General features: G+C 51.4%; 2 protein-coding genes and 1 long non-coding RNA gene across 3 annotated transcripts; 2 read left to right on the top strand and 1 right to left on the bottom strand.

The window, feature by feature from the left end:
* Nucleotides 1–1,524: 1,524 nt before the first annotated feature.
* Hoxa13 (homeobox A13) lies at nt 1,525–5,851 on the top strand. Its single transcript, XM_075955554.1, has 2 exons — nt 1,525–2,526; nt 3,251–5,851. The coding sequence occupies exons 1-2, from the start codon at nt 1,611–1,613 to the stop codon at nt 3,493–3,495; spliced, it is 1,161 nt and encodes a 386-aa protein (XP_075811669.1). The 5' UTR covers nt 1,525–1,610; the 3' UTR covers nt 3,496–5,851.
* Nucleotides 5,852–12,260: 6,409 nt separating this feature from the next.
* Nucleotides 12,261–16,264, bottom strand: LOC142839359 (uncharacterized). The gene is made up of 2 exons (XR_012908728.1): nt 15,270–16,264; nt 12,261–12,945 (listed from the first exon to the last, which is right to left on the bottom strand). It is a non-coding gene; the product is annotated as an uncharacterized LOC142839359 (long non-coding RNA).
* A 115-nt stretch (nt 16,265–16,379) lies between these two features.
* Nucleotides 16,380–19,934, top strand: Hoxa11 (homeobox A11). The gene is made up of 2 exons (XM_075955460.1): nt 16,380–17,082; nt 18,479–19,934. Exons 1-2 carry the CDS (start codon nt 16,380–16,382, stop codon nt 18,709–18,711), a joined length of 936 nt encoding a protein of 311 aa, XP_075811575.1. The 3' UTR covers nt 18,712–19,934.
* Nucleotides 19,935–20,004: the final 70 nt, after the last annotated feature.

The following is a 20,004-nucleotide window of genomic DNA, read 5'->3' as shown; positions in this document are numbered from 1 at the left end:
CTTGCCAGAAACCCAGGGGGCTTAGAGAACAGCAGATGAATTGGGTGATATGCGTGGTGCCCTAGCTAAGGGATAAGTCTACAAGCTGGGACCAGAAGACAGGTCCAAGCCTGGCTGCCTACCAGGGCGCCTGAGACCAAAGAGTTCAGAACTGTTCCCAGCTTGTATATTCCAGAATGCACCCACTTTCACTTTGATCGTTTGTTACCCTCTGGACTTCTGACCAGTTTACAGTTGCACAATCAGAAGTCCTAAGGAGGCAGGGTCCCCAGAATCCCTCACCATAACATTGAGACTCATGAAGCTCTTTCAGTACAAACATCCACCAGGCTCTCAGAGACATGGAGACTCTGGTTCTTCAGAACCACGCACCCTCCACAGGCTGAGCGCTTACTGGGAGGAAAGGCATGAAATGACACCGAAGATCCCCCTTCTCTTCTCCCAAAATGGAATGCAACAGTGTGTTCCCAGATGTCTGGAGAATCGTGTCCAACTCAGGATCTATGAAATGGCTTTGTAGGAAGCCCAGAACTGGGGTTGGAGTCCCACCCAGTAGTCCAACTGGGGCCTGCTCCTCTCAAACCCCTTCAGGAAAAGGCAGGAGACAGAAGCATGCATGAAGGGTACTTTCTTCATCTGAAATTCTCTGCAGACCAGAGAGAGCAGTTGCGGAGTTGGAACTAATAGTGAATTGTATATACAAGTGGGAGATTGTGGCTGTGTGCATCTGTGTGTGTCTGTGTGTGTGTTGTTGTATGTGTGTGAGGGGAGTAGGGAGATACAATTGGTTGTTCCAATATTCTGAGTCTGTGGCCTAATGGAAATTGTCCTTCAGGGCCTGAGAAAAGGGAAGAGAGCTCCTAAAATAAAGCCCAAGTTTCCCGGGCGGAATGTCCTGAGACCCTTGCGCCAGACTTCTCCTAGGAACTGACAGGAAACAAACGCCCTGCCCTAGTTCCCTAGGGGTGGGGGGAGCCAAATCTCGACGTGTCCTAGACGAAAGCTCCGACATCCCTGGTTGGGTCTAGCTGCAGAAAGACATATCCATACCTGGAAAGAAAACAGCTCCAGAGGCCCCCCAGACACCCCGGGCCATGTTGTGCCAGTTCAAGCTAATCTCTCCTGCCTGGCTCCAGGAGAATTTACCTGACTTGTCCCCACGACCTCAGGTCGCATCCCAACTGCGGGCGCCCACGTCCGCGCAAGCTCCCTACCCCAGCCTCCCAGGGCGCGACGCCCTGGTCCCCAGCGAGACCTGGGAAGAGATCGGAGTCCGCAAGGCGCGCGCCCTGTGTTCCCCACTCCACCCTCCCGAGTCCCCCGCCTCCTCCGTGGGTGACTGCTGCGCGGCCGCGCGGCGGGCGCTGGCGCGGAGGACCGTGCGGGCGGCGGCGGGGACGGCGGGCCCAGCGCCCAGCCGAGCTGGAGCCGCCCGCTTTGCATACGCCGGGGGCGGGCCGGGGGCGGGCCAATGGGCGGCCGCCTGGCGCGACCCCGCAGGGCGCGACCCGCCCCCCTCGCTCGGGCCCCGGCCCCGCGCGGCGCGCTCTTCACTTCTTGGGGGCTTTTTAAAACAGCGCCACTGGGGTCTTCTCCATGCGGCTCGGGCTATGACAGCCTCCGTGCTCCTCCACCCCCGCTGGATCGAGCCCACCGTCATGTTCCTCTACGACAACGGCGGCGGCCTGGTGGCCGACGAGCTCAACAAGAACATGGAAGGGGCGGCGGCGGCGGCAGCGGCGGCGGCAGCGGCGGCGGCGGCGGGAGCTGGGGGCGGGGGCTTCCCCCACCCGGCTGCAGCGGCCGCGGGGGGCAACTTCTCGGTAGCCGCAGCAGCCGCCGCCGCCGCTGCCGCCGCGGCCAACCAGTGCCGCAACCTGATGGCGCATCCCGCACCCCTGGCGCCAGGCGCCGCGGCCGCCTACAGCAGCGCGCCGGGGGAGGCGCCCCCGTCCGCCGCCGCCGCCGCTGCTGCCGCCGCTGCCGCTGCCGCCGCTGCAGCCGCCGCGTCGTCGTCGGGAGGGCCCGGGCCTGCGGGACCAGCGGGTGCCGAGGCCGCTAAGCAATGCAGTCCCTGCTCGGCGGCGGCACAAAGCTCGTCGGGGCCCGCGGCTCTGCCCTACGGCTACTTCGGCAGCGGCTACTACCCGTGCGCCCGCATGGGCCCGCACCCCAACGCCATCAAATCGTGCGCGCAGCCCGCCTCGGCCGCCGCCGCCTTCGCCGACAAGTACATGGACACCGCGGGCCCGGCGGCCGAGGAGTTCAGCTCCCGCGCCAAGGAGTTTGCCTTCTACCACCAGGGCTACGCAGCCGGGCCTTATCACCACCACCAGCCGGTTCCCGGCTACCTGGATATGCCGGTGGTCCCGGGGCTCGGGGGCCCTGGCGAGTCGCGCCACGAGCCCCTGGGGCTTCCAATGGAAAGCTACCAGCCCTGGGCGCTGCCCAACGGCTGGAACGGCCAAATGTACTGCCCCAAAGAACAGACGCAGCCTCCCCACCTCTGGAAGTCCACTCTACCCGGTAAATGGCGCCCCCTTTCCAGCCCCGGCCTTCTGGCTCTTCTCCTGCTTATCCTGGGCTCGCACCCCGGGGTCACTCGGGTGTCCCCCCTGCACTCTCCCTGGCCTGTCCTAGCAATTTTTGAACCCTTGGGAGTCTGAGCCAGGCTGGCTGGCGCTGTCTGCCCTATTCTAAGTTGAGCTGGCCCCTGGCCCTCCTTCGGTGAGGGGTGACTGGGAGGGAGCTTGTGGGTTCCAACTCGGGCAGCCCCATTCTCCCTGTGTGCCCCACCCTCCCAAGCCCTTGACACTGACTCCAAGATGAGAAGTTGACTTAATCTCGAGCTCACCACATTGCCCCTGATGGTTCTCTGAAAAATGGCTTCGTTGGAGAAGCTTAGAATGTTTAAACTTGGGGCAAGTTGAGAGCCAGGCTCTACAGAAGTGTTGTGCCCTGTTGAGGGCTAAGGCGTGCACCGCTGGGTCAGGCGACCGAGCGCAGTACATGAAGGGTAACCCGATTGGGGTGGTCATTGGAACTCCGGGCGATTCCATTTCAATACACAACTAACCATGCCACCTCCTACCTAACGCTCCAGGCTTTGGCAGAAGGCCGGATTGTGCAGAGCGCGTGTCAAAGAGCAACCAGGCTTTGCAAATAGGGCCGGGAGCTCAGACTGAGCTGTCGCCTGTGTCCTGGCTCTGGTGGGCTCCCAGTGTAACTTGCCTTCTCTCTTATCTTACAGACGTCGTCTCCCATCCTTCAGATGCCAGCTCCTACAGGAGGGGGAGGAAGAAGCGGGTGCCTTACACTAAGGTGCAGTTGAAAGAACTCGAACGGGAATACGCTACCAACAAATTCATTACCAAGGACAAACGGAGGAGGATATCAGCCACGACGAACCTTTCTGAGAGGCAGGTCACAATCTGGTTCCAGAACAGGAGGGTCAAAGAGAAAAAAGTCATCAATAAGCTGAAGACCACTAGTTAACGGATTAAAACTGGAGCCGAGGGCAGCTTGAAGAAATGCCTAAGGACTACTCACTTCTTTGCCCAGATAATAATAAGGCTTAATAATAACAGAAGAATTGGAAAGAGAGACACTGACGTTTTGCTCTCCTAAGGGGAATCTCTTTCTCGCCAATGGAATCTACAGTTTGAAAAACAAAAACAAAAACCTTGAGAAATGGTAGAGACTGCCAGTTCAACCCCTGCAGGCTCTAGCGTCAACTCCTCAGCCCCTAAAACACACAATTTCAGATAAATTACGAATTTACTCAAATCTTGTAAGTATTTATGTGACCATTATATTTTAGGATACTGTGTTAGGTGGTAATAATCTGAAAACTGGTTACAGAAACAAAAGTCTGTTTCAACATCCGCTTGTCCAGCATCATCCCCTTTGCTTGTTAAGTGCCTGCTCAGGTAAAACCTTACTGAAATTCCTACCCAAATACGTTCCAAAAGAAATGTCTCATGGATAGGCTTAGAGGGGAAAGAACTGAAATGTTGATCTTGAACTATTGCTTAAAAGGGAGAAAGGAGAGAGAATGCTCATCCAAGGATTGATTGTCTTGGTAGTAAATGCGGCCAGCTAAACCCTTGAGGCTGCAAGGGAACTCTGGGTGGGTGACGAACTTCTGGAAATACCTTTCAATTACTTACAGCAAGCATGTTGGTGGCATTTGGACTAACCCAGTGTCAGAGATCTTCCCATAGGATCTGTTGTAATTTTTAAAATGTTTAGAACCCACCAGATGATTCAAAAGATTCACTTTACGCCCCATCTCCCGGAAGGTCCCATCCTAATATGGATTTCTCCTGAAATATACTCTCTTTTTTTTTTAACTTATTTAAATTTGCAATTTTCAATATTTGTTAAACATTTTGCTAGAGACATCATTTTTCTTTTTTTAACTTTGAAAAAAAGAAAGCTCACATTGGAAACCCGCTCTCTCAAAATATTTAAATGCCTACATTCTGTATTTTAATCTGCTAAAGGATTAGTATTTTTCCTTGTTTATCGTGTTATGAGACCGCATTAGAAAGTCTAGGGATTCATCTTCACAGCACATTTTTAATCAAGCAGTAATTTCAGTTCACACATTCGTTTTGTCCATATTCACTAGAAATGCTATCTTGTAAATAAAGACGTTCAGCACACTGTGAAAATGTATTTGTGCACCTGCTTTCTAAATACTTCTACTAAAAATGAAAAATTAGATCTGTAGATAGTGGTATTAATTCTGTTAATAAAATAATCGCTGCCATTAAAATCTGAAGGAAACACTTGAGTTACTTTTCTATGCTGAACTTGCACTGCACAAGAAGAAAAGGAGCAGGTTTGTCTTATACAAGCCAAAGACCGTTCTTTTCTATTCTTAGTCAGTTTTTTATAATTTTTTTATGAGAAGGGAAAGATCTCGCATAATTAAAATTCTACAAATGAAAATGTTCTGAGGAGATGCAAGTGTCAGGTATTCTGAAAGGCAGAGGAAAGAAAAAAGGAGGGAGAGAGCGTCGGTTCCCAGGTTCCCCTGGAAAAGTAAAACCAGTTGTTGAGTAGTGCCTAGACTGTCGTATTTTAAAATCTGTCTTGGGTCTGCATGTGACTGAAAGGACAGGTTTGGGTATTTGCTGAAATGACAGGAGTAGGAAAGGCCTTAAACCTTGACCTTGAGGAAAAAAGACAATTTGTGACCTTGACTTTTGACAGCTCGTGAGCCGGCTTCAGTCAGATCAGTAGATCAAGGGCGCCACCTAGTGTTGACAAGCCTCCTTGTAATTCTGCTTCAAGGGAATCAAGCTCTCTTACCCCCCTGACTTGTTTTAGAGCTTGGATACTCATAATTTTTTTTCTTGCTCTAAAGGGAGATTTGAATATATGTAAATGATACATGTGCTTGTACATATGTCAATATATAATATATGTTTATACGTGTATACATTTGAATATCAGTGTTTGTGTGCCTGTGTATATGATTGTAGAATTTGTACAGATAGAGAATTTTTAACTGCTAATGACTGAAGACACTGTAATTTAAGGCGAATGCTAGAGTTAAGGTACAAAATGCTCCTTATGTGGTGAGAGTTTGCTTCCTCTCTTTAATGGCCAACTTTAATTCGTCCTTGTAGCGGCTCGCTTTGCCTCAGATTTCTGCGGATCTGTTTGAAAGCTGTCCATGTCTGTTACAGTGCAAGAGGTGTTCTTAAATAACCGTGCTTTCCTGGCCCTCGCCCTCCAAGGTGGTCTGTGACCTTAATTAGAACTATCTGGGAATCTTTACGGCAAATAAAAAGTCCACATACCTTCCTAACTCTAGAGTTCTAGGGTTACATTTCAGAAATTCAAAGAAACCCGCCTCTCTGAGAAGTCAGTAGAACTTAAATATCTCAAAAAGTGCTCAGAAAATTATCCTCCACCGCTCAAGGCTGGGCGTTGCTCCAGGGTGGTGTGCAATCTTATATTGATGCTTGCAAATCTACCATTTGATTTGTGGGAGACATAAATATACTTAATATTAACAGCCACCATCAAAACTATATTAACAATCAGTATTATAGCTACTGCTATTGACCCGACCCCCTAACAACACAAGAGATGTGTTCAGAGTCATAAATAATACATTTCATGTTTATGTATTTAATATACACATAGGGATGTGTGTCTGTGTGTGTGTGCGCGCGCACACTTGCTTGTGTGTGTGAAGTCCATTCTTTGCACACATGTATTAAGATGTCGATGGAACCTGGAGCTTTGGGATCTGGATTTTCAGGTGCAGGTTCATTTTATCTTTATGTTAGAGGAAACTAATAGCGCATGGGAGAACTGGATTCATCATTTGGTGGAAAATGATATGGGCCAGTTACAATCCCAGATGATGGAAACATCTCCAGCCTCGCCCGAAGACTGAGAGCTTCTTTATATCTTTATAGATGAGGAATTGTGGAAAGAATATAAAGCTGTTTCAACAAAGGATGCTCCCGAAACATACACCTCAGATGGCCTTGTTAAGTACCACCATAGTTTGCTGCCCTGAGGATTGTCAACCGTTCGTGGAACCAAATGAAAACACAGCTTCAGACCCACCGCCTTGCACCTTGTGTTACAGTCCCGTTTCCAAGTGAACCTACCATCAAGCAAAGTTAACGATGTCTCCAAAATGTTTAAAGTGTTGGAAATTCCCCCTCCGAGTTGGATCAAACACTGTTTATGAACTGCTCCGACGGGGACTCTTCTGTTGAAGGGAGACATTTTTCTTTAGATGTAAGAAATATTCTGAGCCTACGGGGCCTAGGAAAGAGGCCAACAGCAGCTCTGCAGATGGAAATCCTGCCCCTTTTGAAAGCCGGCACTACTGCAGGAGTCTGGGGTAAAGTATCTCTCTCTCTCTCTCTCTCTCTCTCTCTCTCTCTCTCTCTCTCTCTCTCTCCAGAAGATGTCAGGGTGCCCCTCCCTTTAGTTCTGAACTGGCTGTTGATAGCAGCGTTCTCACCTAACGCCCTTCTCATCTAAAATAGGCGTGGATTTATCAGATTAGTTGAGGCGGTTATGGGTTATAATGGCTTCTCAAAGTTTTTTTTTAAATATTATAATTATTATCATTATCATTTGGTTTTTGTTTTGTTTTGTTTTTTGAGGCACGGGGTTTCTCTGTTCATGAACTCACTCTGTAGACCAGACTGGCCTGGAACTCAGAAATTCACCTGCCTCTGTCTCCCGAATGCTGGGATTAAAGAAGTCTCACTACCATGCCTGCCTGGAGACTTCTCAGTTTTTCCATAGCAAGCAGCCTAAACCCTTTAGGACAAAGGCAGCCAGGAGAACATTGGCCTCCTTCTGAAGACAATAGGAACAATAATGGCAGACACTGATCCATGAGTAATGATGTTGAAAACCTCATTCAAGTTTTTTTTTTCAAAAAGGAAACTTCCTGAATAAAAAAAATTATAAATATGGGACTTGAAAAAAACGACCTTTCCCATCTGCTCCTAATACTGTCAGATTTATTAAGTAACTTTAAGTGGACGATTGTAAAACGTCACTGTGGACTTCACTAAGTATTTATGCCTAATGCTGAGCTGAAGCCAATTCCTTTTTTAAATTAGCGTAAGATTTTAAACACAAAGGAACTCAGAGACAAAGGGGGAGAATGTTCATTTGAAGATACTCAGCTTAGTTTAAATGTTTTGTTAGAGATTCACCCGAAGGCAGCAAAATTCAGCCGAGGATGCTGTGTTTGTGTGAGAGCAATAGCCAGATAGTAGATAGTACAGACTGTTCAATGCTGCGTCTTTGCGTGGGTGAAGATGCAGTGGCTGGCTTCCTCTCTGTGAATTCCCGGGGCCAGGAGCTGTGGGGAAGGTTGCCCGGGACTACTAATCCCCTGATGGGGGTTCAGAGGCGCCCTTCTGGGCTTGTGAACCTCGACTGAAGAGTCGCTAGGGGATTGCTGATTTATGCGCATTCCTTTAAACTTGATCGAATGCGTGTCAGCAGCCCAAGACCTGGAGAATCAGAGAAATGTGCCGCGAGTGCCCGCATCCCATTTTTCATAAGCAAAAGATGCGGCCTTATCCAAAAGGCCTGGCGAGATTTATGCCTGCCTGGGTTTTAGACAGGCACGCTAATTAAGTTTTCATCTGCTTGGCCGCCGGGTAAATAAAATCTGGCTTCGTTCGTTATGAAAATTACTACTCTGTCCTCACGCATCTACCTGACGAATGCCTGAGATGTGCCTGCTATTTACAGTGTTTTTTATAAAAGAAAGGTGATGCTTGCGCAGAAAAATTCCAGCGTGAAAGCAGCCACAGCCTTGCCACAGTCGATCTCGTTTCTATCCGGCTCTGCGGCAGAGCTGAAGCCACCCGGCAGAAGGAATTCCACCGGTGTCTAAGATCATTTCTGTGAGCCGTCGGGAGGCGCGGAGCCTGCCCAGGTGCAAGGGTGTGGGCGAATGAGAGCAGAGTGTCCGTGGACTTAGATGGCTGCCGAGTGTCGCGCCTGTTGGGGACAAGCGCTGCCCCAAACCTCCTGCCCTGGCACAGGACACCCCTGCTCAAGATGGAGGCCCGAACCTTGCCTGAGCCCACCCGGCTCCGACGGCCCGAGGGCGGCAGGCAGAAGAGCCACGGCACCGCGGCGGAGGTCACCGTGGTGGGACTAACTAGCAGCCCGCGCCGCGTGGACACAGGAGGGCCGAGGACACGCGCGATGAGCCATCCCGAGTTGCAGGCTGACGTCACCACAGGCCTCGCAGGCCTCGCCTGGCTCCTGGAGCTATTTGCTGAGGACGAGGACAGGCGACCGAGGTTTTGTGAGGGTGCCCCCTTCTCCGCCCCGCCCCTCCGTCCCCTGGAGAATAATCGGGTATTTAATCTCTCCTGGTCTTAATTCTTGGCAGCGTGGAAGGTGGTTTTGCAACGGGAAATAAAACTTGACAGGAGCATTTTCTCGAAAAGGGGTTTTGAGACAGGCTGAAAAGAAACCGTGTTTGCCGTCCTCCAGCACTTCCGTCCTGGAAGTCCGGAGCTGAGTGCGGGAGGAACCCCGGGAAGCAGCGCGCGCGAGCTCCACCTGGGCCGGGAAGCAGCCTCGGGCGGCGCGGTCCCCCGAGCATCTGCCGCCTAAAGCCTGAAGACAGGACCAGGGCGCACCGGAGCTCAGCACGTCCGGGCCTGGCTGGCACTGCGTGACACCCAAGTGCTGGACGGGGGCGGCTGGGGACCTGCGAGAGGTGAGGGCCTTGGGAAGCCAGCTTTAGCACTGACTTCAGCCCTCGGGGTTAGGTAGGTGGTGAAAGCCGCGCTTGGGGCTTTGTTTCCTGGCCGCGAGCCTGTGGTCCAGCACTTTCGAAATGCAAGGGGGAATGGGGGTGAGCGGCCTGGCCTGAGTGGATTGTCTGGGCTGCGATTGGGTGGCAGAAGCTGGAGACAGCGCGGAGTCCTCCTCCCGCTCCTTACAGCTTTTCACACCGTAAAGGTCAAGTCCTCGGCGCCACTGCCTTCTTCACGGTCAGGGCCGCCTGAGAAAGAAGCCCGCCACGATTACAGAAACGCACGGGATAGGTAATTGGCCAGGCCATCACTCTTGCTGCAAGCGGATCTTGACCCTGGTAGCCTGAGCTTTAGCACTGAGGCAAAATTCTTTTTAATTTTCAATTCCCTTTATTCCCATCCTCCTTTGAAAGGGGTCTTTGAAGCTGGGGATAGTCCAAGCTATGCCTTCATCCTGGAAGGGCAGACATTGCCCCAGTGCGGGAGATTTCCGTGTCCACGGAGGCCTAACCAGGGCAAGAGCGAGCATATAAGCGCCCAGGAGAACGGACCGGGCTGAGTGGAAGTTCTGGTAGAATAGGAACAGTGAGTGGTTCAGCCGGCCTGGTGGCTGGGAATCCGATATGGAAATAAAGATACTGCTGGGTTCGTCCAGTCCAAACTCAGGGTTTTTCAGGTCTTTGGTGAGACCTTTAATGCCCTTTCTGCCTAAGTCTACTTGAAAGGAGGTAGACTATGCCAATGCAAAACCCTTTGACTCATGCCCCTCCCGCCACCCCCTCCCCACCCCATTGTGCTCTACAGGACAGAGAATCCCTCTACGAAAGCCTGCAGCAGGTCAGCCCGTCTGGCCCAGCAGTAAACCATAGCTTAAGACTAGTTGGCCACTCAGCCTTTCCCCCAAAGAGAACCAAAAGAGACCTGCAAAGTATCTTTTTCCTTTTTCAAAACAGAGCTGTGGCAAGCAGCTACATCAGGGTGAGTAGCATGGAATAGGTACCAGGGAAGAGGGGCTGCCAGGCAGGGTGGAAGGGGGAGGCTCCCAGTACAGGGCTCTTAGTGCGGGCCTCCACGGAGACGGAGGCTGCTCTTGGGTTTCAAAAGTAACCAGTGCAAGTGGAGCCATTCTAGGAGACAACTGTAATTTAGGGCCTCAGGATGCCTCCAGATCCTCACTCGGAGGACCAGAGCCAGCCTTCTGGTTGTGTTACAGTCCTCTGTCTTTACTGCAGACACACTCAGCTGAGGAAACCCCCGTTTGGGCCGAACTGCTGCTGCGAGGAAGGGGAGTGAATAGGAGGTGGATATTGAGAACCAGACTTTCGCCCTTCAAAGTCTTCCTCACCCCACTCGCTCCCACTCTATAGGAAAGAATAAATAAAATCTCTAGTGAGTTGGCAACCATAAAAATAAAAATAGTTCTCAAATGAACCCTCCCTTCTCCCCTCAGCTAAACTAAACGATAACCAGATTGTTTGGGCGATTGAGACCCTCGACTGAGCTCTGCGGTACACCCTCCAGTGGTCAGAAGAAGGATGTGGACTTGTTCAGATGTTTAGGGACACTGGATAGTGACTGGACCCACTCGTCAGGCAATGAACCAACTGTGAGGTCAAGTTCAAGGTGTGACCTATTCTCTTGCTTTAGAGAACAGGTAGACCAGCTCAGGGAGAGGGTTGGTACCTAGACAAACATACAAATTAACCTGTCTCCACCTGGTAGTGATAAGAGTGGTCCCCTGATATTCTGCCTAATTATAATGTGATGGATTGGCCATAATCTGCCATACTTTGGGAACAAATACTTGAAGATCTTTGGGCCATTCCATTCAATCCATCTGCTTAGTTCACCATGGGAAAAAAATACTCCAAAGACACCTCCTTCTATGTAGGAGAGGGTACCTAAGTGGAGATCTGGCTTCAGTCACTGGTAAGTGTTTGTGGCCATTTGACCAAATCCCCTCATTGGCCAACTCTCACACCCATGGAAAAGATGGCCACCAGATCAGCACTGGTTTTCAGTTTAGCTTTATAAACACAATGCAATATTTTGAAACAGAGGAAAGTAAGGCTCATGCAAGCAACAAAAGGTGAAATATTTATGGTGTTTTAATCAATCCACTGAACAGCAACTGTAGAAAATTGAGAGCAAGACCTGGTCGTTCTAGTGGGTCCACCTCATCCCGGGCTCCTGTAATTACTCAGAATAAAGAAGGAGATGGGCTCAGAAAAGCAGCAAGGGTTCCTGGGGGAAGAGAAAAGGGAGGAGGTTGTGCTTGGAATTAGTACTCATTGAATGAGGGAAAGAAATCCATGTCAGGTCTCTCTGTGTGGGAGGTTAAAATGAGGAAAGTCAGAAACTTAATAGACCCCTTTCTCTAAACCTGCCTTGTAGGTTCCTTCTTGGGGCACTTCAACACCTCAGCCCTTACTCAAGCAAGGGGAGACAAGAGAAAGGGCAGGAGAATGCCTGAGAAAGGCTAGCTGAGAAGAGGCAAACAGACCAGCAGGAACTGCCTGGGGACAAGAAAGGCTTGAGGGGGGGGACTGGAGAGTGGGGGTAGCTTGGTTGAACATTTAAACTATGGATGCCTTGCTCAGCCTTCCAAGGACTGCCATGGGGGTTTCAGATCCCCTGAGTTAGGGATATCTGGCAACTGCTGCCTCCCAAGCTCTACAGCCAGGGAAGGCAGTAACCTTACAGCCTTTCAGGTTGATTTTAGGAAGCCCAGAGTCTAGGAATGCACTCCTGATGTCCGCTTCTGTCCTTCCTTGAAGTGGCATAGTACTATGTAGTCTATCAAGGGACAGTGCTTGCGGCTCTAGTCTCTTGAATGACTGTACTGGAAACACCCCTGGTACAGCCACCCCGATGATGACAAGGCCTTTCTACAAAATAAAGCCTAGGCAGCTTCCCGTAGCGCTGCTACTACTGCCCCGGACACATCTCCAACTGCAAGAAAAAACAGACTCAACCGAGGCACCTGGACACACTTTATTCTGGTATTCTACCTTGAGAAGGAGGGTGGAGCGAATGGTGCCTGAACCTCCCTCCCTTCAGGGTGCGTTTAAGCCCGACGGGGAGGAAAACAGCAGCCTTTGTGGATACCAATACAACCCCCACCCTTTCGGGACAAAATCAGAAGAAACCTCCACAAGGCTTGGTGTGTTTTGCTGATTAAGTTTCCTTCTTAGCCTTTCAGTTCGATAAGGCTAACTTGTTGGCCACCTCCAATCTCTGGGCCAAGAGCCTTGGCCAAGCGCTAAGGGGGTCTGCCTAGACCTTGAAGTTGGGAAAAACAAGAGGAGATTGAACCGGCTCCCTCCCTTCTCTACAGACACACGCACCGTCAGGCCGCGGCCACTTCCTGCCTTTGTTTTTCTTCCTCCAAACATTTTTGGCCTCTTGCATTAGCCGCCGTAGGGCTCCGGGTTGACGATTAAAGGAAATAAACGTTGAGGAGTGTTTTCTGGAGACGGGCCGCTCGCTGTGGAGTTCTTGAGAAAGAACAGCTCCTGGGAAACCAATGTCCAGGGCCAATGTCATAACCTTGCCGGCAGCCGCCTCTTCTAGGAATGGAACTCGGACTTGGCCTTCCGGTGTGGTCCTATCCCTAGCCCGGTCTTTCCCAGAGTCTGGTGGGCTAAGATCGACCTTCGGCCTCCTGCAAAGCCGAAGAGTCAGTTAGGCTCAGAGCTAAGTGAAAACCAAGGACCCGCAGAACCACCTCCCTTTCTTTCCCCAGATTGGGTCGGAACCTCAGAGCAGCCTCCGGCCTTGTTTCTGAAGCCTGCCTAAAGAATACTCACTCTACCAGGTTCAAGCAGGTCAGGGCCAGGCGAAGCGGCTTCTATTGAGCAGCCTTGGGGGTCTGAGCATCCCAGCTCTTGTCTCTGTTTATAGAACTAAACAGCAATCGGCAGCTCCAGAGCTCCAGGCCATCTCCCTTCGGTTTCCTTCAAAAGCCTTTTTTTTTCATCCATCTTCACCGCAGCGCCCCCACACGCTCCCTTCGAGGATGCAAGTCCCTCCGGGGCACCCCTCTTCTCTACTGTCTGTCTAATTGCTCTGACAATCACGTTCGTGGAGCACCTTCTTCGCCCATAGCCTTTCCTGAAGAATTTGCCCTGTCTCCAGGAAACACCCATGGGATACCTACCTGCCGGCTCTCGCTCACAACTAGCTAGCCCTGCCTCGATGCGAACCTGCACAGTGTCACACCGACCTTTTTGCAGGTACCCTTTCTCCCTGGCATCCGGAGAAGTCGAGCTAATTATGAAAGAAGCTGCCATGTAGCCAGGGGAGGCGGCCTTGCATCCCCCCGTGGCTGGGCCACCTCGGGCCCCACGGCTCAGGCACAAGCTGAAGTTGACTGCCAAAACTGCTATAAAAACCGCAGGTCTGTCTAGAACTGCTTTCGGTTCTCCTAGACGCCCCCGGGTTCAATTATGGTCTTAAAAGCCCTAATACAAGTGCAAGAATTTGTTTGCCTTCACCCAGGGGCGGGGCGAGCCCTGCAATGGTGGCGCCTTTGTTATGGCAAAGTCACTGAAACCCTTCACGCATTCCTTTTGTTCGAGGGTAGGGGTGGTGAGGACTGGGTGGGCTGCTGGGCAAAAGTTTGAGGTTAGCAAAAATCAACCCAGGGAACTGCTCAGATACTGCTGCTCCTCACAAGCTCACCTCCCTTTTATGTAGCCTCCAAAAAGATATTGTGAAAAGATAAATATTTTGCCTCCTTGGCGACTGCAGGAAAGAGAAGTTTTTTTTTGTTTGTTTGTTTGGGTTTTTTTTGCTGCAGGACCATCCTGTAGTTTTGGTCCCCAGCTTTAGAAGGCCTAAAGCTACCCTTCCCCAACAACCTTTCTCCCTGCTCTTCTAGATCTCCTCGCTCAGCTCACACCACTGTAGTGATCTAGGAAGCCACAGTGGACAAATATGTCAAGCTGAAGATGCACAAATAATTTCAAGTTCAGCTCTCAGGGATTCAAGGGGCATGAAAGTTCCTGCAACAAATCCTGAATAAAGAGTTCATTAAACCAACGTGTCCAAGGAGCTTGATTTGTGATAAGCAAACCTTGTAAAAAAAAGGGGGGGTGGGAGTATAGAGCCACATAAACATTAATGTTAATAAATTAGTTTACTCCGCTACACAGTAATTACTTGATATTATTGATATTTACAGTGGGCATTCAAATGCAATGGTGGGTCATTATTTGAAGAAAATACATAATGAGAATAGTTCTTTTCCAGAGCAATACATGATTAAATTTGTTATTGAGTCAGTTACAGTCAGCTCAGCAATAAATAAATAAATCGATGTTGACACTTAAATACCAAAGATCTTAGCGTTTATACTCTAAATCTCCCCCAAGATATGTAAATACCTTTGGCTATTTCCTGGATGAGGAAAGGGAGAAAGGTTTTCACTTTTGACTTTTTGTGACACCCTAGCTCCTTCTAAGGGAGCTGTGGGGAGCCCCCAGTTCTGGGTCCCCTCCCTGCTTTGACCATGCCTAGCTGCCCCGTGCCCTCTCTTTTCTTTCATTTTCCCCAAACACTTCTCCAGTCTTGCAGAATGGCAAGCATTATTTTGTCTTCTTAATCTCCGTTTCCTCCTCTGAAGAGAGCGGAGTTTATTCTAGCAGTTATGGCTTCTTGAGCATTATCTCTCTGGACATCAAGCTTGGCTTTTTCAAGACATCTCTGTGGCCCAAGGTGCAGGCAGCTAGGAGAGCACCTCTCTTTTCTTTGGCATCGTGCTTCTCCTATGGACTACATAGCAAGAAGGATGAGAGCTGTCTGGGTGTTTTTCTCTTTGAATATTCTTTGCTTTCACTCTTAGGCTTTGCAAGGAAGAAGAGGCGGGCTAGTCCTCTCTTAGCCAGGGAACCTTGGGCCATTACTCCCTCTTTGCCACCCTCCATTTCCCTCACAGCTCTGAGGAGCTGCAAGCAGCCCAATGGGTCCCCCAAAGGTGCAGCATACCCAGGAGAAGGCTCCTCGGATGTCAGCGCCTCTAAAACAGCCCAAGGTTCGCCTCAATTGCATGGTTTCCGATTCGTCAGCTTCAGGAGACAGAACAGCTTGCGGACCGGTGAGCAGAAGCGCAGTCCCAGCGCCTCTGGCTCTGCGGAGTCACTGTGAACCCTTACAGGCAGCTGAGGAGAAGGGGGTTCCTCCAAAGGCAGGGTGTGGGGGTGAGGAAGTAGGCAAAAAGATACAGGGTAGGTGGAACCCGGGTAAGGCGAAGGCCCTTCCGGACCGCGCAGATTATTGACAAACCGCGGAGGAAAGCTGCTCTGCCTGTTAGCGGTTTGGGGACGGAAGGCACTAAAGCGCTTCGGAAGTGACCATGAATGAGAGCGTGTAATCAAGTCACCGTGCAAATCGGACAAGCCACGAGGCCGGCACATCCACGGCTGCGGAGCCTGGCCCCAAATGGGGTCCAGCCAGGGTCTGAGGCTGAGGTGTTTCCCAGAGCAAGCTTGTGAGAGGGGGGGCTGCGAAGAAGGAGGTGGCGAAAGCAAGCCTTCGGATAACAGGCTTCGGGACCTGGAGCCACACAGTTCGGGGCTTTCACCTGGCCATCCCCAGCCCAGAGCATCCCTCACCCACCGGGGTGTTGGGGGGAGGCGTCGGGAGTTGCGCTCTCTTGCAGCCCTCAGCGCACCCGTGGACCAGGACCATGTAGCTGAGCAAAGGAGAGCTGCTTGGGGGCGCACCCCAGCCTTTCTGCGCGCGGGGAGGCCCCCCAGCCAACATGAGTTACACCGGCGATTACGTGCTTTCGGTGAGAACACCGAGTGACGATCTGTTGCTTCCCCTGAGGTGGCTACAAAGAAAGGAAGCCGGGAGGGAGGGGAGGGGGGAAAAAAGGAAAGGGAGGGGGTTTAAAAAAAAAAAGCCGGGACTCGCTCGCAGCTTGTCAATTTCAACATCGGGTCACATGACCAGCACCTCCCTGCTAAGGATGGGGATAGATTTCCACGTCAGCTTACGTCTCCAAATTTCTACTTCACGGATCCGCTTCAAAGAGGCAGCTGCAGTGGAGAATCATGTTAAGCTCGGCTACTGCGGAGAGCCCAAGGTAGCCCAATGATGGATTTTGATGAGCGTGGTCCCTGCTCCTCTAACATGTATTTGCCAAGTTGTACTTACTACGTCTCGGGTCCAGATTTCTCCAGCCTCCCTTCTTTTTTGCCCCAGACCCCGTCTTCGCGCCCAATGACATACTCCTACTCCTCCAACCTGCCCCAGGTCCAACCCGTGCGCGAAGTGACCTTCAGAGAGTACGCCATTGAGCCTGCCACTAAATGGCACCCCCGCGGCAATCTGGCCCACTGCTACTCCGCGGAGGAGCTCGTGCACAGAGACTGTCTGCAGGCGCCCAGCGCGGCCGGCGTGCCTGGCGACGTGCTGGCTAAGAGCTCGGCCAACGTCTACCACCACCCCACCCCCGCCGTCTCGTCCAATTTCTATAGCACGGTGGGCAGGAACGGCGTTCTGCCACAGGCTTTTGACCAGTTTTTCGAGACGGCCTACGGCACCCCGGAAAACCTCGCCTCCTCCGACTACCCCGGGGACAAGAGCGCCGAGAAAGGGCCCCCAGCGGCAGCTGCGACCTCCGCTGCGGCGGTGGCTGCGGCGGCCACGGGCGCGCCGGCAACTTCAAGTTCGGACGGCGGCGGCGGCTGTCGGGAGGCGGCGGCGGAGGAGAAGGAGCGGCGGCGGCGACCCGAGAGCAGCAGCAGCCCCGAGTCGTCTTCCGGCCACACTGAGGACAAGGCCGGCAGCTCCGGTGCGTATAAAGGCAGCGCCCAGCGCTTTATGAAAGGGGAGTTGGGAATCTAGCGCAGCACCGCTGTTAAATTTTTATATGCTGTTTTATAAGCATATAAGGTTTATGAAGGGCCTTTAGGTTTCCCCCAACAAAACTTTGTTATAAAAGGAGGGATCACGTGGCGAGTGCTGAAATTGGCCGTGAAATACCCACCGGCCAAAGCACGCTTGGAAAAAAAAAATACAACTCCCCTTTTTCCTTTTTTCCCTTCTCAGCTCCCAAACCCAACAGCATGATCCCGCTCGAGGCCAGCTCCAGGCTGGGGAGCCGGAGGTGGGCGCCTGTAAATTCCCCCTACAAGGGCTTCAGGAGCCTTTGATAGCGAGGTAATCCGGAGATTTTTATAAAAGCCATGTGTTGCGGCGGGACTCCAGTCCCGGCTGGGATTCAAAGGCATCGCTGTTTAACGATGGCGCTAGGAGCGCATTTAACAGATAAAGTAGCCCGCTTAGCTCGAGCAATATATTAAAAGAAACAAATTAACCTAAAGTTGGCCTTTTTGTCCAAAGGAAGCCATTTTCCTTTGGCGCGGTGGCAATTACGTGCAGCCGTTCTGTTATTCACAGTTGTTATTAAATCAGTCAAAAACAACCTGGTTTTTTCTTTTTGTCTTTATGGTTGTTTTTAAGGTGGGGGTGAACAACTGGCTCCTGCCTTAGGGTTAAGGAAGCCTCTCTTCCCTCTACGGTCCCTAAAATAGCATCCCTGCACTGCTGAGGGCCTTCTGGCTGTGTAGTAGCAGTGAGTAAAGTGTGAAGGTCCGGGGTAGGGGGTTTCCTCTGCCGCCTCCCACCTCGAGAGACCTGTGAGGCTGGCGGAAGATGCAGGAGCTCTTGATCAGGAGTCAGGCTGACAAAGACCCCGCAGCCGCCCCAGAAGTTAAGAAGGGCTAAATCACGGCTGCAACCGGGGAAAGCCTGGGGCCAGGATGCTTGCCTTTACTGCCTCAGGAACAGGCGGCCCAGGTGCTGAAGGTGAAATGTCCTCGGGCGGCTATTTGTTTAGTCTGGCGGGGCAAGGCACAGCCCGCAACCCCCCACTTGCCTGCTTTCAAAGCGGTTTAGCCAGCGCAAACTCGCCTGTTGCTGTGGGAAGCCCTCCTTTTTGCTCAAGGGGCAGCCTGAGTCCTTTCCCTGGGGGCCTATCTAGGGAGCTGGCTTTTATCTGAAGCCGGCTCCGACTGCAGCTTGTCTCTGGCCAGCAATAGCAGCCTGAAGGCAAGGGCCTGGAAAGACTTTGAAGGGGCCTGGATTGGGCCTCCAGACCCAGTGGCCAGACCTTCTTCTTCACTGGGGGTCCTGGGGCAAGTTGCATCCCCTATTCCCTGCTCACTCCTGCCTCTTTCCCTCCTTAGGTGGCCAACGCACCCGCAAAAAGCGCTGCCCTTACACCAAGTATCAGATCCGAGAGCTGGAGCGAGAGTTCTTCTTCAGCGTCTACATCAACAAAGAGAAGCGCCTGCAATTGTCCCGCATGCTCAACCTCACCGATCGTCAAGTCAAAATCTGGTTTCAGAACAGAAGAATGAAGGAAAAAAAGATTAACAGAGACCGGTTACAATACTACTCAGCCAATCCACTTCTCTAAGGCTCCAGCCTCCTGGAATTGGGAGGGGGGCTTCCTACGTGTGAAATAATATGCAGATTTTGCCCTTGACAAGGTCAAGCCACACAGTGACTTGGAAAAAGGGGGGGGTGATGTAGGAGAGAGGTGGAGGCTTCCCCTGAAGAGATAGCCCAATAGGAAGGGGCCTGAAAACTCTTGGTTCAGATCTCAATGGTTAAGCTTCCTATTAATAATTGGATTCTAAGAGTTGTGAATCAACAGGATGAATGGGTTGGGACCCCTGGTGGTTCACTCTTAGAGCCTGCAAAAGCTTTGGGCTGGGTGTGGTCACTGGGGATTGGGCCCTTTGCCAAACCCCTTGGAGGCCACCCCTTCAGGACCCTCTGAATAGAGCCTGCCCACCCCCAGGACTCCTAAGTCAAGAAGTTGGATGCTCTCCAGGCCTAGGTCAGCTTGGGGATGGGCTAGGAGGAGAGGGGAGGGTTCCTAGATGTCCAGAATGGGCTTGCTTTCCAATAGTAATGTGAAAGGAAGTTGGACTAAAAGGTGGCTGTGAAAAGGGAGAAAGCTGGGGGGGTCCTGGAAGAAAGAGAACTCTGTCCAGGTGATATTAATATCTTTCCATCCCTCCTGCCTACCCATTGTTCTGTACCCAGGCCTGAACTCCTACCGGTCACCTCCTGCAGCCCACCTGGCTTTTCTGCCTTCCAATGGTGGTGATGGGTCTTCACTCAAGCCCAGAGTTTATAGAAGACATTGAGAAATCCAGAGGCTATGCTGGGCTGTTGGTCCCTCAATCTCTGCAGGAAATGCCTGTGGAATGCTAGAGTTTGGCAAAGCCTCCATGACATTTAGGAAGCTTGGATTCGGTTGGTGTCAGGCAGCAGAGCAGCGGGGCCTGGCCAGTGGGTCCTTGACTTTGCTATAAGGGGCTGAAGTCTCCCTGCTCCAGGATCCCCTATTCCTACGCTGCACTCTGCTCTCATTGACTCAGAACTGAGCTTGGAAGCTTCTGGCAATCTTCGAAGAGCCGGAGAGTGATTTGGAAATATTTTAAAAGATAAATATTATATTATATATATATATTCCCCCGAAGGAACCAAAGCGAATTTTAAGATGCAATGTAGAGGGGGGTGGGGATAATAAAAATATTTAAAGGCTCTATCTGTTTACAGTGTTCCACGGTTAAACTCGCTCACTGCTAAAAATATTTGAATGTATGCTTCATACAGGGATGGTGTTCAAAAGACTTGTAAATAAAGAAACCATAACCTAATGTGTTTCAATACTCTTCTTCCTTGAGGCCCCACCCCC

This window comes from Microtus pennsylvanicus, chromosome 21, assembly GCF_037038515.1.
Source record: "Microtus pennsylvanicus isolate mMicPen1 chromosome 21, mMicPen1.hap1, whole genome shotgun sequence".
NCBI lineage: Eukaryota > Metazoa > Chordata > Mammalia > Rodentia > Cricetidae > Microtus > Microtus pennsylvanicus.
The sequence above is the reverse complement of the archived record's forward strand: the minus strand, read 5'-3'. Positions and strand labels throughout refer to the sequence as shown.

Bases quoted from the DNA above. Each gene is read 5' to 3' on its own strand.
- Hoxa13 (XM_075955554.1), top strand. From the start codon at position 1,611: ATGACAGCCTCCGTGCTCCTCCACCCCCGCTGGATCGAGCCCACCGTC. The intron at 2,527-3,250 runs GTAAATGGCGCC...CTTATCTTACAG, and splicing joins CTGGAAGTCCACTCTACCCG to ACGTCGTCTCCCATCCTTCA.
- Hoxa11 (XM_075955460.1), top strand. From the start codon at position 16,380: ATGATGGATTTTGATGAGCGTGGTCCCTGCTCCTCTAACATGTATTTG. The intron at 17,083-18,478 runs GTGCGTATAAAG...TTCCCTCCTTAG, and splicing joins GGACAAGGCCGGCAGCTCCG to GTGGCCAACGCACCCGCAAA.